The following is a 17,193-nucleotide window of genomic DNA, read 5'->3' as shown; positions in this document are numbered from 1 at the left end:
AACACTAATTAGATCGCTCATATCTTTATTAAAATACGAAAAGAGCACAAAAACCCACAACATTCATCTCAGAAAAAGGACCAGCTGATCATGTTTGGGCCTAGCAAGTCATCTTCACCCCAGAAGTTTTCAGCGCAGTGACAGTTTGAAGCTCCACAACAGACTCTCACGATGCTCTGACAGTTCATAATTGCACAGGACACATGGTCCACATCCTCGGCTACCGCATTAAGGTGTTATTACAGAATACTGGCAGCACAGTGAAGTAAAAAATCTCACCGCTTAACGATTTTACACTGGCAAGCATTTGTGTTACATCTTTTCATAATTAGTGCTTGAATGATTGAGGTCACGGAGGCCTTATCCTTTGACCAGCACACTAGAATCAGTCCATCCTCCAATGTTTGTTCTAAATGTGAAGACGATCCCTGTGGGTATGGCTGAGACATTCAGGTTAAAGTTTCATTCACCCCTCCATCCTTCCATCTCTCTCATCCGCTGCTCTAGGACCTTCAGCTGCTCCTCAAGTCGAGCCGTTTTATTAGCTGCGTTAGAGCCCCCAGAGCTGCCCACGCCCAGCACGACACACACACACACAAGGACGGCAAGTCGCACTGCCATGGTTTCTGTGCCCACGCTGTGGTCTCTCAGGATGAGCCCAAAACAGGCCAAGGCCACGCCCACTTTCAGCAGCCACAAGGCCCGCCTCACAGTGGAGGCAACCAATTGGAAAGTGAGGGAGATGAGCCAGTAGCAGATGACAGCCACTAAGAGCCACTGAGCGACGAAGATCAGCCCATCTGGAGTCACTTTGTTGAGGGGGAAGACAACTGTGGACAAGAACACAACATAACACTGTAGTTACAGTGTAGACAGTGCGGTGTGCAACTACCTACAGTGTAGCGATACAACACTAGTTACAATGCAGAGACACAACATTGTAGGTTTGAGAAGAATAAAGCATGTAACATTTCAAGGTTATTTCAACTTACATAGTAAAGCCAAAGAGGTTTCTTATTTAATTGAGCAGTTTGCATATTACCTGCCGCACTATAATTGATCTTTATTTTCCTAGACCCAGGTATCCTTTGTTCAGGGAATTGTGTTATGTTTAACATTTTCACTGTTTTATGTTTTTTCCCAATGCCTTTTTCTGTATTGAAAATGTACTGAAACTTGATTTCATAACCAAGGTACATACCAATCCAGGACTTTAGTGTACCTTTAGACACATTTTACGGACCGACACGTTGGTCTTTATGAAGAGTTCCAACAGGTTAGTAAAGCCTGTTTCAAAATAATTCAAGCATTGAATGTATTACGGACGTTAATGTACCCAGTGGTCTGCATGAATATTGGTTGTTTGATTATTAGCCATGGCTAGTGGACTTTAGCTGTTGGCTGAAAGGCTAATGTTAGTGGAAAAAAAAAAAACTAAACTACAAAAACAAAAAAGTAACTTATTAGTCACCCCCATCTATAATGTCAACAGACAATGTCAGTTTGATAACTTTATGTTAATATTTGTTAATGCTGGGTGTTATTTTTTCTCTTAAAGTTGCAGAAAGAAGCAGAGGATAGTCGACCAGCAACAACAGGAACGGACCTTAATATTGTTGTCATATTCCTGTTTTTCGGTTATTTGCATTAGGTGCAAAATGTGACTGTATTTTGGTGACACAGATTGAGTAACTAGTGTGTTGTGGTACTCTTAAGAAATTTTTTTTTTCTGCTATTTTAATTTAATTTCAGTGTCGAGTCTCAAATTATTGTATCATGACAACACTAGTAGAGAACAGCGGTTGCTGAAAGGCTGAGGAGTTTTTAAAGCATCACCTGGGACTCCAACCGCCTGCAGGAAGTGGGTCACATACTGCAGGAGCACATTAAGCCCACTGGCCAGACTGTCTGCAACAACGCCCAGAACCTGAGAGAAAGCCTGCAGACACAGAGGGGGGGGGTCCAGGGTATGTTAAACAGTTTGAGAGAGTGAACTACAGCCACCTGAGTCCGTCTGGGCTCCACGCTGCTTCATGCATGATCTACTGAAGTCCTTCAGGGTTGCCAGGTTGTGGAAAGTCCTCCTCCAGCACTGACCCTGTGGAGAGACTCACTGCGGGTTAAAACAGTCCACAGGAGTCCAGAAAACGACTTCTGTTGGACTGATCATTGACCAGAGAGCTGCTGACTGATCAGTGAGGACACTCGGACCAGGAAGCGACTGCCACTGATGACGCCGCGGTGACGTCACGACCCAAACACACGCTTGATTTTGGCGCCAGACTTTAACACGCATTGTGTTTCCCACACACCTGTGATGTGTTCAGACATTATTTAACTCTGACCTTCTGCACCGACAGCACCGTCTGCTCCCCGGCCAGCCTGCCCAGGTAGGTCCTCCCCTCCCCGGCCAGGTCTGCCAGGGCCGCCCGGAGCTCCTGGATCGTCCCGGAGCGGCTCTCGGTTCGTGCTTCCGCCGACGCAGCGTGCAGCAGGGCGGCTAGCAGCCACGTCCACGGCCCGCCGACTGGGAGCATCCTGCGGCTCCGCTCCGTAAAACACCGGGGAAATCACGGGCAGTTACACGGCCGGAGGCGCCACAAACTTCCTGACAGGATGTGGAAAAGTTCGTCGGAAGCGGAGGAAGGCTCAGCCGGCCCCCTGCTGCCCCCTGCTGGGCGCAGCCTGCAACAGTCCCGCCTCTTCTTTGGGCGTCCTTTGACCTTTGCGTCGTCGCCCCCTTCCGGTTGTAATCACACAACAACAAATAGCCTAATAACAACAACAATAATAATAATAATAATCATCATCCATTCCTTCATCTTCTACCTCTTACCGAGTCACCGGTGCTGGAGCCAATCACAGCTTACATTGTTGCAGTACCTGGAGGAGCCCCACATAAGCCATGACCCATGACCTGATTGTGGGGCAGCAGCACTAACCATGATCCCGCTGTGCTCCTATTCACTGCAATACTCTTGTTGTTATCGTTATTAATACGAAAATATAGCAGAGTAGGGCAGAACAGTGGCACCTTTAAGTTGGTGTTTTCTAGCAAATGTATGAATTTGAGTCATGTCATCAGCGTGGGATGGATGGAGGAATAGTTGTGTCTCTGCTGAGGGCTGATTTGACAGCAGGTTTAACCCGTCAGATGAGAGTTGGATCAGGTTAGAGCAGTTGTCGGGCTCATTGGGACCAGTAATGTGATGAGGGTAAGTGAGACAAAGAGCCAGTAAAAACAAATGTTGCCTCAGAGTCACATTGACGTGGACTGTGTCCACATCCCTTTTCAGATGAAGCTCTGTGTCCCTGAGGCTTTGCATCTCTGTTCTGCTTTGGTCGAAATGCTGCTTGTGAACGTGTCTTTTTAGGGAAGAAGACAAATAAGAGAACAGCATTTTCACCCAGACAAACCAAAAACTGCACACACAAAGAAAACTGTGTGGACAGACATGAGAGGATGGGGGGGGGGGCTTACACATGGTGCAAACTGCATGGAACTATTAACATCACAACAGGAAATTGTGGTGTTGCAATTTTGGCATCAAGTCCATTGTCATACTTTTTTATGAAAGTACAAGTATTACTTGCATTAAACTAAACATGTGCCCCGCCCCCAAAACCCCTCATATAACCATTCTGGAGTATAATGTCCTTTAAGGGCACTTAGCAAAAAAAAAAAAAAAAAAACAGATGTGAAACATGAAATCTGCTGATTGTGTGAATGATCTGTTCGCTTCTGCTTTTTGTTTAGCACTGCCACATGCACAGACTGGACTGGACACTATCATTTATATGCATATATGTTTTTATTTTGTATAAAATAAACAGAACTGTAACAGTTAAAATTATTTAGATATCTTTTTGAACATAGTGCAGATGATACCACCTTGTAACACTGCAATAAGTGATAATGTAAAAGGTTTAGTAGTAAGTTTACTTCAATATGTAATTATGCCATAATCTGCTGCATTTTGCTCAGGAAATTCCTGAACGCAATACATAATCAAGTTTGCCACATCTTGTGATAAGTTGTGACATATACAGACTGGTTATTTAAATGTGGCTGTAACGTTAGTAATGGTTATTCAGTGCTTTTTTTTGTCTCTATGAACTTTCAAACACATTCTCCGTTATTAGAATGAATGCCGTTAGATCGGATTTAGTTTTCATCAATGAAACATACTCTACTGATCTACTTCACCAACAGCTTTTTAAAATGAGTTTTGAGTTACAACTCGTGCTGGAATGCTTAAAACCTATGTTGTTTTTATGTTATAATGATTTTTAATATTTAGACACCAAATTAACAGGGTTTGTTGTCCTGCTGGTTCGTTTGTCTTTAGATCTGAGATCTCATCATGCCTCTGACTGACATTTGACTGCTGATGGTTCAGGTGTGCTGTTGGATGTGGCTGAATGATAACCAATAATTTATTCAAACTTGAATGAAGACATTTAGAATCAGAGGCTTAGTACCAAAACGTAGACACAGAACTTTAACCAGACAACAGAGGATTCATCACCTCTCCCATCATGGTGACAGTTGATCACCCCCACTGATTGATCAGTTCAGATCGGGGGGTATGAGTGCTGTTGGGGTGGATGGAGCAGCTTGAGTGAGAGACTATCAAAGACAAAAAAGGGAGAGACAGTCAGCACGGCCTCTTTAATTGTAAAATTCATCCTCTGTGATGTGTGTGCGTGTGTGTGTTGGAGTCTTACAGAGTATTGTCCAAAGTTGTGCCTCTGTTTGAAGAGCAGGTAGCAGAGGATGGTAGAGACAACAGTCTGGGCAAGAGTGAAGAGAAGCAGGGACGACTTAACTCCTCTGCTCAGTTTCTGTGGTATACACACACACACACACACCACAAAAGAAGAAGATTAGCAGACATGGCGTTAAACGTTTTCAAGGAAGAACAAGAAGAAAGATGAGAAAGATGGACAAAGAGACAAACATTTGTGTGAAGAGGTCAACAATCTGTGTCATCTCTAATATTTACAACTTTTAACTTTTACCATTTATGATTAAATTTTCTATTTGTGAATTAAAGAAGACTTCATAGATCATTATTCTACATATCAGGCCAAATTTTCAGGCCACTTGTATCTACTTGAGTCTTTTTGTGTGACATAGCAGTGATTTGTTAGGTTGTTAGATAAGACCAGAAAGAAGGCCCCACTTCAGCTCTTAGTTGATGTTTTTTGTTTAAAAATGTCACATTTCTATTTATTGTTTCTATGAAAAGCTAATTATATCCTGAAAATGGCTGTTGCCATGGCAAAGATTCATGTTGTGGGTTGATGGTGAATATGGGGAGACTTGTTGTCCCAATGAGAGACCTGAGCTGTCCCTGGTGTTCAGCTCTTAATGCAGGACGACGGTAAACTTTATTAAAAACTTAATCACTGCACAGGTCCAGACCTGATTCCATTACTTCATTGCATGTCCTAAAGATAAGCTGATGTTTGGATGATGGTGCGAGACACCGACCCGGGTGTAGTGTTTGTTGTCACAGTTGCCGTGTAGAGTCTTGACGCAGGGTGTCTCAGGATGCCAGCTTATGTCCACTGAGTAGATGATCACAGCCACCACCGACAGCATGGCGGACACAACACTCGCCATCAAACACACCTGCAGCTGGAAAACAAACACATTTCACTGTTATACACACAAAAGTCACAGCTCCAGGTAAAGTAGGCAGCAGCTGCAGCATTGGTCATTTAACATGGTGACCAGAGAGGGAGCTCACAGTGGGACCTTAATCATGTTATTTCCCATCAATAATCAGTTTTTCTCATGTTGTGATTGGTCGAACTGATGGAGCAGACCTTTGAGGACCCCCCCCCATCCTGGACTCCCTCCTAGAGTCTACAAGTGTATTCATGTGTGTGTCACTGCGTGGCTGTGTGACTGTGTGACTGTGTGGGGGATCTACAGACTTACAATCTTCACGGTGCAGTGTTTGTCCAAGATGATGGTGACAGCTCCCACTGTGATGAACTGGGAGACAAGAAGACAACATCACAACACGAAGACCTGAACCCGTCTTTCCTGAGCAAAAACCTTCAGCCTGATATTAAGATGTGTATGCACGCACACGCACGTGCATACAAACTCACATGGACACACAAACTCATTTCAGGTTTCAGGGGGGCCTCAACTCCAAAAACTCAGAAGAAGTCAAAGCCTGATGTTTTATGAACAGTTGGTGAGTCTCCATGATGTTACACTCACCATGATGCCGCTCCACCAGGGAACGCCCAGCCTGATGACCTCAGTGACTTCAGTGAAGTACAGAGGAATGGAGTACGTCATGACCATGATGCCCAGCATAACCTGACTCACCTGGCGCACACAAACACATGCACACACAACGCTTCTTTAACGGTCCACATGATTTAAGAATATTGATTCAGGTAGGCTAACATTTTTCTCTGCTTCTAGCCCCTGTGCTAAGGTGAGCTAAAGATGTCCTACAGCTGTCTCAAGTGTGGACACATTGATGCTCTCTGTGTGGAGATACAAACACAAAGACACACACACTTACTCCCAGACATTTGGGCTCTCCTCTCTGGATGACAGTGCGAAGAGCCTGCTGTCTGTCTGTCAGCTTGGCAACATTTGTATCCTGCAGCACCTGCACCGTCAAATCCCTGGAGACGGCCACCGCCATCACCTGGAGAGGACAGCAGAGTTAGTGTGCATGCCAGATATTTTTTGGCGGCTGAGGAAATTTGGTCTGTCGGAGCATGATCATTGTCATATCTTGATATTATTGTGTTCAATGATCAGATATTAGCTGCTGCTGAAATACAGAACTGTTTGTGGTTCAAAGAAAAGGGAGCCAAACTGTGAAATGAGGGCAGCAGGAAAGCCATGCTCAAAAAAAAAAAAAAAAAAACTATGACTATGAAATAAAACGTCTTTTCACTATTTCTTTAGTTATGTGGCTATAGACCCACCTTATTGGGGGAAGCACTGAGCACCTCTCTCTCTCTCTCCCCCTTGCATGTATATCACAAGATTACATGACCCTTACTATAGTCCGTTTTTCTCCTCCCATCCTACAGGTGGTGAATCATTAATTATGGAGAACACATTTAATAAATTCCCAATCTGACTTCTTCTGCCAAAAACCTTATTTTCACTGACTCATGTTATTTACTAGTGTACATTCAGTGCTACCAGCCTTCAATCCTTACTTACATTTGTTGTTGTATGTTTTACTTGGATTTTTCATCACATCTCTTCTCCTTCTGGTCTCTTTCTCTATGTACATTTTCTGAACTGTAGTAAACAATATTAGAGTAACCAAGACTACAGGATGATAACATCAGAAGATAAGAGCACTGAATTAAGCAGTAATGAAGTGAGCGACAGTAAGCCTTTTCGAGCCACATTCAGCCTTTTCTGGTTTTTCATCTTTCATCTTTCATCTTTTGCTTTTAAAATGCCTCCACATATTCAAAAATTAGCTCAATTTCAGCTAATTCTAAACTGTAACTCAATCAGAGTTATAACTGATTGTAATTGGTTAATGTCGAGTTAAACGTCATGGTAAGCCAGTCAGAGACAGAGGTGGGCAGGTGTTCACACACAAATCACAAACACACACACACCCAGAGCATCTAGTGTCTGAAGACCAGTGATGGGATTACAAAAGTGACTGATTACTACTAATTACTAATTACCGCATTACTTTTTGCTGTAACGTGGTAATGTAGGGCATTACCAAAAAAAAAAAAAAAAAAAAAACCAGAATATTTTACTAGGTACACATGTCAGTAACACACGTGACAATTATTTTAACCAGGATTTAACGGCCAAGAGAAAACTCTGCCCACAATGTTACACTTCCCATCTAAACTTCTGCACAAAACAGAAGAAATGAGTACAGCAGCTGCAGATGCAACGTTGAACCATCACTTTCAGTTTGTCAGAAATAAAGACGCCTGTAATTTGGCTATTATATTATAAAGTTTTTAGCCTTAAGTCCAGCTCACTGAGTGAATGATAATGTAATGTAATGTTATGAATTACTTTGAAATTACAGTAAGAAGAATTAAATAGTGCATTACAGTTTTGAAGTGACTTGCCCAACACTGCTGAGGACACTGTTGAACCTGTTTGTCATTAACATTCCTAAATGAAAAATGGCGTTTTGGAGTGCAAGGGTGCAGTCAACATTGTTTTAATTATTTGTTAAAAAGTCTTGTGTTCTTCCCTGATAGTTCGACCTTAGGCTCAGCTCTTTCATCGAGACTGAACCATTTCTGCGCTTTGGAGCTCTGGACACAAACTTTCAACATATTTCAGTGTTGTAACGCTGAGCAGTAGCAGTAGCTTTTTTTTTTATTTTTCATTTTATTTAATTTTTTTTTAGATTCTTTGACTTGTAAGAATCTCTACATCATTTTAGTCACAACACGCCTTTCCTGTGTGGCTGTGGAACACTTTGTGCCAAAAATGTGACATTTAAATATGATGAATTACACATTGAAGCTTTTTTTTTTTTTACCAGAATAAACCTTTGAGGGGAACGCGGCGCTGAGGAAAAGTGACGGGTGGAGTAGCCTGCTCTGTGCTGTATCCTGATTGGGTGGTAGAGTCTGTCACTCTCACAGTAGCTTTGCTCCCTAAAACCTCTCCCCTGAACACACATTCACTTAGTAGAGGCCTAATATTCATTGATTGTTTTACTGATTACTTTTGACTTATTATGTAGTATGCTTCCTAATCTGAATACAAATTTTGTTTCCTGTGCAAACATGTAAATGACAATAAATCAACCTTGTGCCCACTTCTGATGGTTTCTGGTGTATTAATCTCTACATGCGACCATCATGTTTGAAGATGAACTTGAAGACTTAAAACTAGAGACTGAAACTATAAACTCATTAGGAAACCTTTTATTGATTTAATATATCGAGAGAGAGGAAATGACATTTTCCCATAGAATTCAATTATCTTTTACACCAGTGGAGTCACCCCCCTGACGGTCATTAGATAGGGTGAATGTCTAAGTGTCGGACCACAGTCCACATGACATATGAGGTCAGTGGAACGTCATGACATCATCGTTGCTAGGTGACATCTAGTGATTGACGTGGTGACAGTTTATGGAGCGGCAGGTTGGGAGAAGGTTTGGGTTGATGGTGAATTGTGTCTGGTTCCCTTTTGGCAGCTGTAGTTTATGCTGTTTCTATTCAAGTCGTTGTTACTGTAACCATGGCAACAGAGATTGTCTTATTTTAACCCTCCTGTCGTGTTCGGGCCAAATCTCACCGATTTACACTCATAAATATTGTGTTTTACATCTGATTGCCTCAAGGCCTTATGATATCCTCCACACTATGCACTTGAACATACAGAAGTGATGATCACCTCTTTCATTGACTTTTGAGTGTTTTAATCAACCTTGTTACACCTGAGGTGTTCCCGGTCAAAAGTGACCGCCATAGGAAATGAACGGGTATCCAGACTATATTCATCCATCAGACAGAAAACATCCCCACACACACCACCCCAACTCACTCACTCACTCACCCACACATTTCAGACTGAACAATGTCTGTACTGTACTGGACACATCTCTTTCCCGCGCTTATGTGCCGATCCTCCCATGTGAACCAACTTCCCGATGAAACAATGCATCATATCTTCACACAGACTAGACAGGTGTCTGTTATGTGAACCCATCTCTTTCCCACGCTTTTGTGCCTATCCCCCACGTGAACCACACCTTCCAGACTAATCAATGTGTCATCTTCACACAGATGGCATGATGGTTGCCTTGCACTCCTTTTACTCCGAGCACGATGAGTAGGCCACTGACCAAGCGGTTCTCTGTCGAAGACATTCTGGTCCAGCTTTATTGGACATGATGAAGAGCGCACTGAAAATGAACCAGAGATAGAGGAGGATGTCTTGGAAGTGGAAGACAACCTAGATTTTGATCCAGACTTTGAGGAGACTGACCAGTCAACAGATGGAGAGGGAGAGGCACCTGAGGAGACATTCCAGTCCAAGAGTGGACACTTGCTCTGGTCTTCATCCCCCCAGGACAGAGGAAGTAGAGCAAGAGTGGAAAACATCATAAAGATGACGCCAGGGCCAACACGGTATGCGACATCTCGTGTGGATGACATCAAGTCCAGCTTCCAACTCTTTTTACCAGAGTCCATTGAGGGAATTATACTGGAGATGACAAACCTGGAGGGGAAGCGTGTGTTTGGGGGCACCTGGAGAGAAACCAACCTGGTAGACCTCCAAGCCTACATAGATCTGTTGATTTTAGCTGGAGTATATCACTCAAACAATGAGGCTACAAAAAGTCTGTGGGATGCAGATTCTGGGAGGCCCATATTCCGGGCAACTACGTCCTTGCAACAGTTTTATGTCCTTTCAAGAATGATTCGATTTGATAACAGAGATAAACGACCCGTCCGCTGGCGAAATGACAAACTGGCTGCCATCAGGAACATTTGGGACAGGTGGGTGGAGCGCCTACCACTTACGTACAATCCAGGCCCTGACGTGAACACGACCAGAGGGTTAAAGAAGAACTTATTTTAATCCAAATCCAGCTTTTCCTGACATTCCCCGAGGCATGAGCATTATTATAGCACCCATTTGTTTTGTCTGTTGTATGTATTCACAACAACCAGGAGGTGAGACAGATATAGGTGCCTGCTGCCTTAGGGCCACCATAGGAGGGTTCACATGTCAAAGGACCGGACTGGGTCTTTGGTCCTAATGTACATGTACCTACAGCTAACACACTGAGGCCCATCAGAACTGGCTTCACCATGAATCCACAAAAGGGACCAAAGGTCATTCAAAAGAGGTTGTCGTCAGTTTGTGTTGCTGTTACAGTCTATTACAGGTGTGAAACCACTGATCAATGTTAGTTACTACAGTCAGGTCAGTCGCAGGTGGGGGCAGCAGTAGGAGTAAGTCGTAGTCTTTCATTTCGTGAAGCGCGCACGACCTGAAGAACAGCGACCAATTTACGCACGCGTTACGCACACGCCGCGCGTGTTGCGTAAACCTGTCGCTCGTTTGACTTTGACCGTTGAAACACGGACTGCTGCTCCTGGTTTGGTTTGCCCACCACCGTTTCTCCAGTAATAAACTCCACACGAACTGAACCAGCACGATGCGCTCAGGCCCGGCTCGTTATTAGAAAGCTCTCAGTCTCATTCTTACCTGTTTTCTCCGCAGAAAAGTGGATGAAACTCTTCTCCTTAGCGGGGTTCGCTTGACCGCTGCGATTTCTGACGCGCCTCTGTGCTGTGACTCTTCACCGGGGGGGGGGGGGGGGGGGTCTGGCTCTGGATGCCTTCCCCAAGAGCTCCTCCTTCGCTTCCTCTAGATTTTTCGCTCCCTGCACAGATGATTTTCTTGTCGGACTTCTCCCAGTTAGAAGTTGATCTGTGACTGTTCAGGAGCCCCCTCACCCCCCTTCCCCGCTGCACAGATTTGTTGTGGAGGTAAGAAGACCTGTGTGTTCTCTGTGTGTAACTTTTTACCTGTATGCACACTGTGTGTGTCCTGTGTGTACCCCTGTGTGTGCCTGGTGATTCCTCCTCTGGTTGGAAGTTTACTTTCACTGAAGTGGTTAAACATAAGTGCTGTTGCCTCACAGGGAGAAGGTTGTGGTTTGGATTCCTGGGCCTTGGGGCTTTTCTGTGTGGAGTTTGCATGTTCCCCCCCTGGGATCTGCGTGGGCTTCCTCTGGGTACGCTGGTTTCCTCCCACAGTCCAAAGACAAACGTATGTCTGGGTAGACTCTGAACTGTCACTAGGTCTCAGTGTGAGTGTGAGCGTCGACTGGCATCATGTCCGCCTTCACCTGGAGCGTGGCTTGAATTGGCTCGAGCATCCCCCGTGACCATTATGGATGAGCACGTGTGGGGGGAGTTAAACATGGTCATTCTGAGTCAGGGCATTTAGTTGAGTACGCGATTTGCTGGTCCAATTGGGAAAAACCTCCCATACCCCTAAACCACGTGACCAAAACATCCATGTTGACTTTGTTGTTTGACTAGTGAAGGACAAAATGTTCTCCTCATTCCAAAAGGTCTTGTCAGTTTATTTCATCATCTGCCCAATACCCAGCCCCCCCCCCCCCCCCCCCCCCCCCCCCCAGCTCCTGAGGCCACACTGTTCTCTTCTACTCCCTGCCCTTTTCTCCGTATCTCATCCTCCTCTGACCACATCTGCTTCTCATCCTGCAGCATTCCTGTCTTTCCTAAGAGGATTTTGACATGTGGTTTTGATGAACTAACACACTCTCTCTTTCTGTTCCCTTTTTTTCAAACTCATTTTCCTCGTTATTTCTCAACCCCTTCCTCCTTGTCCGAAAAGTTACGCTGCAGAAACACATGAATACGCTTCCTCATATACAACACACATTCCGCTCATTTTTACTGGTTTCCCAGTGTCCTTTGCCCTCTCGGCGGTGTGTCCCATGACCATGTGACCTGTCTCTGTTGTATTTTGGGTCTTTTCATGTCTTTTGCGTACAGTTTGTTCCCCTCTCTCTCTGGTGTAGCTTTAAAGTTTTAAAGCACTGATGTGTATCCGTTGTGCTGTTAGCTTCCTGGTGCAGCACTGTCAAATGCATGCCTGCATCCCGGGTACAATGTTGCATATGGAGTTCTTACATGATGTTGTAGGTGCTTGGGAAGAAGCTGTATCAGCTGCAGGAAGGACATCTGCCAAATTGTTTATCCTCCAGGAGAATTCCATCTACGTTGGAGACGCAAATCTAACCCCCCCCCCCCCCCCCGGCGCAATCTGCTGTCGCCTGCAAGATCATTTGGATTTCACACATACACAGACAAAGACTGATACCAACCGCCTCTCCTACCACTCCCCAAGCTCGACTTGGCGTGACGCATGTCCCAACACCCCTACACCCACAATGCCTCCATTCGGGTGACGGACTGTTCAAAGTTTTAGCGTGCATAAACAATCAAATGTATATCTGCTGTTTACATAAATTCTGATGTGTGCCATTATTACGTTCAACCAATAATAATTGTGATATATTGATGTCGTTGTATGAAGGCAAATGGCCGCATAAATTTCATTGTGCTAATGTATAATGACAATAGAGGCATTCCACTTCCGCTTTGGCTTCATCCCAGACACTGATGCTACGTGGACATATGGTTATTTAATGCTATCTAAACAACAAACCAGGATCATTCCAACTCAAGTCATTATCATCTCACTGCAACATAAACCCTGTCTATCTCTCTTATGCTTTCATGTGAAGTGGTTGCTGCAGCAGCAGGTGATGTTTACACTGAATTTCACAACTCCTGTTGTCTCTCCGTCTACTGTGTTTTCATTTGAAACCATCAAAAAAACACAGCACTGCTGAGACGAAGCTACCTGCTGCAAAGGAGCTGCGAACACTGGGTAATACCGCAGAAGAAAAATGTATATTGTAGGGTCTCAAAGGGACTGGGGCATGTTCTCCCCGTGCCTGCGTGGGTTTCCTCCCACCGTCCAAAGATATCACGTTTGGGTTGACTGGTGACTCTAAATAGCCTGTAGGTCTGAGTGTGGTTGTTGGTCTCTGTGTGTTGGCCCTGCGGTGGACTGGTGACCTGTCCAGGGTGAACCCATCTTGCCCAATGTGAGCTGGGATTGGCTCCAACACCCCCGCGATCCAGAAACCGATAAGCGGTAGAAGATAAATGAATGAAAATTTTTCAGAGTGCTCTCGTTTTCTCTCTATCACTCTCCCACCTTTTCCTCTTTCTTACACCCCACCTCTCAGATGACCCCCTGCCCAAAGTCTGGTTCTGTCTGAGGTTTATGCTTCTTATTGGAAGTTTTCCCTCCACTTTGTCCAAGTGTTTGCTCATTGAGGGATTTGCTGGGTTTAATAACACCATAAAGAGTTAGGTCGAGACCAAACCATTCGGCCTTATGTGAGGTGCCTTGAATACATTTGATCTGATTTGAAAATTTCACATAACTGTGTCGTTGATGTTGTGAATATTGCAGTGCTAAAACCTCAGCAACATGTACTGTTATGTCTTACTCCAGTGTCTGCAGTAAAATGCTTTCTGAAGGGGTAGTGCCAGCCGCTGAGCCCAGGTTACATCGCCTCACCACCTGGTTTGACCCTGAAACTGCTGGGGTGAGCTCAGGATTTATCTTGGTTTCAACCTGAACATTTAACTTATCGCAGTGTGATGCCAGATATCTGTGTCTGTGTAGGTGGCGTCCATTCTCTTGGGGCTTTTCCAGGTGGTGCTGTCTGTCCCATTTGCTTATGCCAGCCAATCTCTGCCAAAACTCTTCATCCTGCCGCTCATCCTGGGAATTCTAGTATGTACCTCCTGACCAACCTCCACAGAAATCCCCTGAGCATTAAGACTCTTTTAGCAGCAAACAGTCTGTGGCAACATTGAGGAAAGTGGATCAAAATGACCTGAGACAGAACACACAGCTCATTTCTGTTTCTAGAGCTCTCCCCCACTGGTGACTGAGTAACAGCTATCACCAAACTGCTGCTATGGACCCAAAACTCTAAACTCCCTCACTCAATCCATTCTGGAGCTAAAAACAAACGGGCAAGTCAATTCATCTAAAGATAATACACTGAATTTGTGAAAATATTTCAAATATTCAAAGTTTTAGAACATTTAAATCAATTTTCTGAGGTGAAAAGTTTTGTGTGTCTCTGTTTTTGTGAATTTCAAATCAACACAAAAAATTGTACTTGTAATTGTGAGTTAACAGGTTTATTTGTGTTTTTGTGGAAGCTGTTTAATATTTACAGGTGACATGTTCAAGCATAGATCTTCTATCAGTTCACACAAAACACATTACGACAAGCCCAACTGAGAAGTAACAAATCACATCCCCTTAATTTAACTGAGCTGCACTTTCTACTTTTCCAATTAAGAATTACTGACTGGGATGGATGATGGATGGATGGATGGATGATTGATGATAGATGGATGATAGATAGATGATGGATGAATGATGGAGGATGGATGGATGGATGAATGGATGATAAATGATGGATGATGGATGATGAATGGATGATAAATGATGGCTGATGGATGGATGGATGATTGATGGATGATAGATGGATGATGGATGATAGAGGATGGATGATGGATGATGAATGGATGATAAATGATGGATGAATGGATGATGGATGGATGATGGATGGATGATGGAGGATGGAGGACAGATGATGGATGATGGAGGATGGAGAATGGATGGATGCTGGATGGATGGATGATGGATGATGGAGGATGGAGAATGGATGGATGCTGGATAGATGGATGGATGATGGATGCTGGATGGATGATGGAGGATGGAGAATGGAGGATGGATGATGGATGGATGATGGAGGATGGATGGTGGGTGGATGATGGAGGATGGAGAATGGAGGATGGATGGATGATGGAGGATGGAGAATGGATGGATGCTGGATGGATGGATGGATGATGGATGATGGATGGATGATGGAGGATGGATGATGGGTGGAGGATGGAGGACAGATGATGGATGATGGATGGTGGATGGATGATGGATGGATGATGGATGGATGGATGGATGATGGATGGATGATGGAGGATGGATGATGGGTGGATGATGGAGGATGGAGAATGGAGGATGGAGAATGGATGGATGCTGGATGGATGGATCCATGATCCTGTCTGTTTGTGTGTATTGCAGATTGTGGCAGGAGGATCCTTCACCATGGCCAGTGAGAGGAGCCCCAGCAGACACCTGGTAAGCTGAAATCACGTTTTAGTCTTCATACTGTAGGTTCTGATATAAAAACTAAGAGTTGACAGTCTGATGTTCTTCAGGTTAACCACCTCTCTGTCTGTCTGTGTGCCCGTCTCTATGACTCCTTGATGGATTCCCCAGCTCAGGGGGTGCGCCTACAGTAACGCCATCAGCCTCTTGGGGACGCTGTTGGCCTTGTGCCTGTACAGCTACAGCATGAGCAGTGTGAACATAGAGGTGTGTAAGTCTGTCTCCATGGACTTCTACGAACATTACCGCCACAAATGTCCGGAAGAACAGCTGAAGGTGGGTCAGAAAGCTGCTGCTCCCCGTCATCTTTTCTTTTCTTCTTCGCTTCCTTATCTTTTTTTTTTTACTCGACTTTCTTCATCCTTCCATTTTTGTTTTTATCTTTTTTTCTGCACTTTCCTTCTCAATTTCTTTTCTGTCTTTTCTTACTCTCTCCTCTTTGTCTTCTTGTTGTTCAGAGCCATGATGTCATAGATGAGGAGGATCATGGGATTCTGTCCTATGACTAAATTTCATTTGGTTATTTTGAAGCTTTATGCAGTTTAGACGATGACATCATGCTTCAATGTGTGGTGCGTTACTTTTCCCTACAGGGCTGTTTCTTGAGTTTGACTCTGCTGCTGCTATTGTATGACGCCGGAGCCATGGTCCTGAACTGCCTCCTGTCTGTTTCTGCCCTCAAAGCACTCAAAACAAACTGACACACACACGCAGTCAGCTATCCAACATGTACACCAGAAATAAAATACAGTTGAATATTATGTCTCTGATTTGCTGGAGGAAAATGTCAAATAAAACCAGTTTAACCTCCAAAAGCCAACCAAACTAAATGCTGCAGTGGCCCAGTTCGTGAAAAAACACACATGTACACACAGACATCAATTTACTGCCGATATACTGAGTCTGATTTTTACACTGTAAAATGTGTGGTACACAAATAAAGAAAAATAAACACTTTGGGACTGTCTGTTTTAAGTCGATCTTTTCATCTTTGAAATCTGATGATGTGATAATTCCAGAATCTGCAGAATTATTTCTCTTTAATGCTACGACTAGGGAGCCACACAAAACTGCCTCACGCTGTGACAGATTACAGGTGTACAGGTGTTGCTGTTAGACAATCACAGGTCACATCTCTCTGTGGAGGGCCTTGACTACGTCAAAGAAAATGGTGTGGTCATCCTTTCATCCCATCCACACTGCTCACACAAGCTTCGGCCCCTTGTCAGGTCAGTGTATGGACCTTTCAAGAAACATGCCAGCTCTGCCTGCGACGTGTGGATGCTGCAAAATCCTTCCTGTTGGAATAAGTTCTAGATATAAAATGGGTACCAATTTCAAACCAAGACCTTAAGCTTTCATTTAATATAAGAAATTATTTT

General features: G+C 44.1%; 2 protein-coding genes across 2 annotated transcripts; both read right to left on the bottom strand.

Moving 5' to 3' along the window:
- Nucleotides 1-8: 8 nt before the first annotated feature.
- tmem109 (transmembrane protein 109) lies at nt 9-2,648 on the bottom strand. Its single transcript, XM_029508607.1, has 3 exons — nt 2,346-2,648; nt 1,837-1,939; nt 9-830 (listed from the first exon to the last, which is right to left on the bottom strand). The coding sequence occupies exons 1-3, from the start codon at nt 2,535-2,537 to the stop codon at nt 463-465; spliced, it is 663 nt and encodes a 220-aa protein (XP_029364467.1). The 5' UTR covers nt 2,538-2,648; the 3' UTR covers nt 9-462.
- Nucleotides 2,649-3,801: 1,153 nt separating this feature from the next.
- Nucleotides 3,802-11,310, bottom strand: tmem176 (transmembrane protein 176). The gene is made up of 7 exons (XM_029509456.1): nt 11,216-11,310; nt 6,555-6,683; nt 6,242-6,352; nt 5,951-6,007; nt 5,498-5,644; nt 4,729-4,845; nt 3,802-4,630 (listed from the first exon to the last, which is right to left on the bottom strand). The coding sequence occupies exons 2-7, from the start codon at nt 6,678-6,680 to the stop codon at nt 4,571-4,573; spliced, it is 618 nt and encodes a 205-aa protein (XP_029365316.1). The 5' UTR covers nt 6,681-6,683; nt 11,216-11,310; the 3' UTR covers nt 3,802-4,570.
- Nucleotides 11,311-17,193: the final 5,883 nt, after the last annotated feature.

The sequence above is a fragment of the Echeneis naucrates genome, chromosome 1, assembly GCF_900963305.1.
Source record: "Echeneis naucrates chromosome 1, fEcheNa1.1, whole genome shotgun sequence".
NCBI lineage: Eukaryota > Metazoa > Chordata > Actinopteri > Carangiformes > Echeneidae > Echeneis > Echeneis naucrates.
The sequence above is the reverse complement of the archived record's forward strand: the minus strand, read 5'-3'. Positions and strand labels throughout refer to the sequence as shown.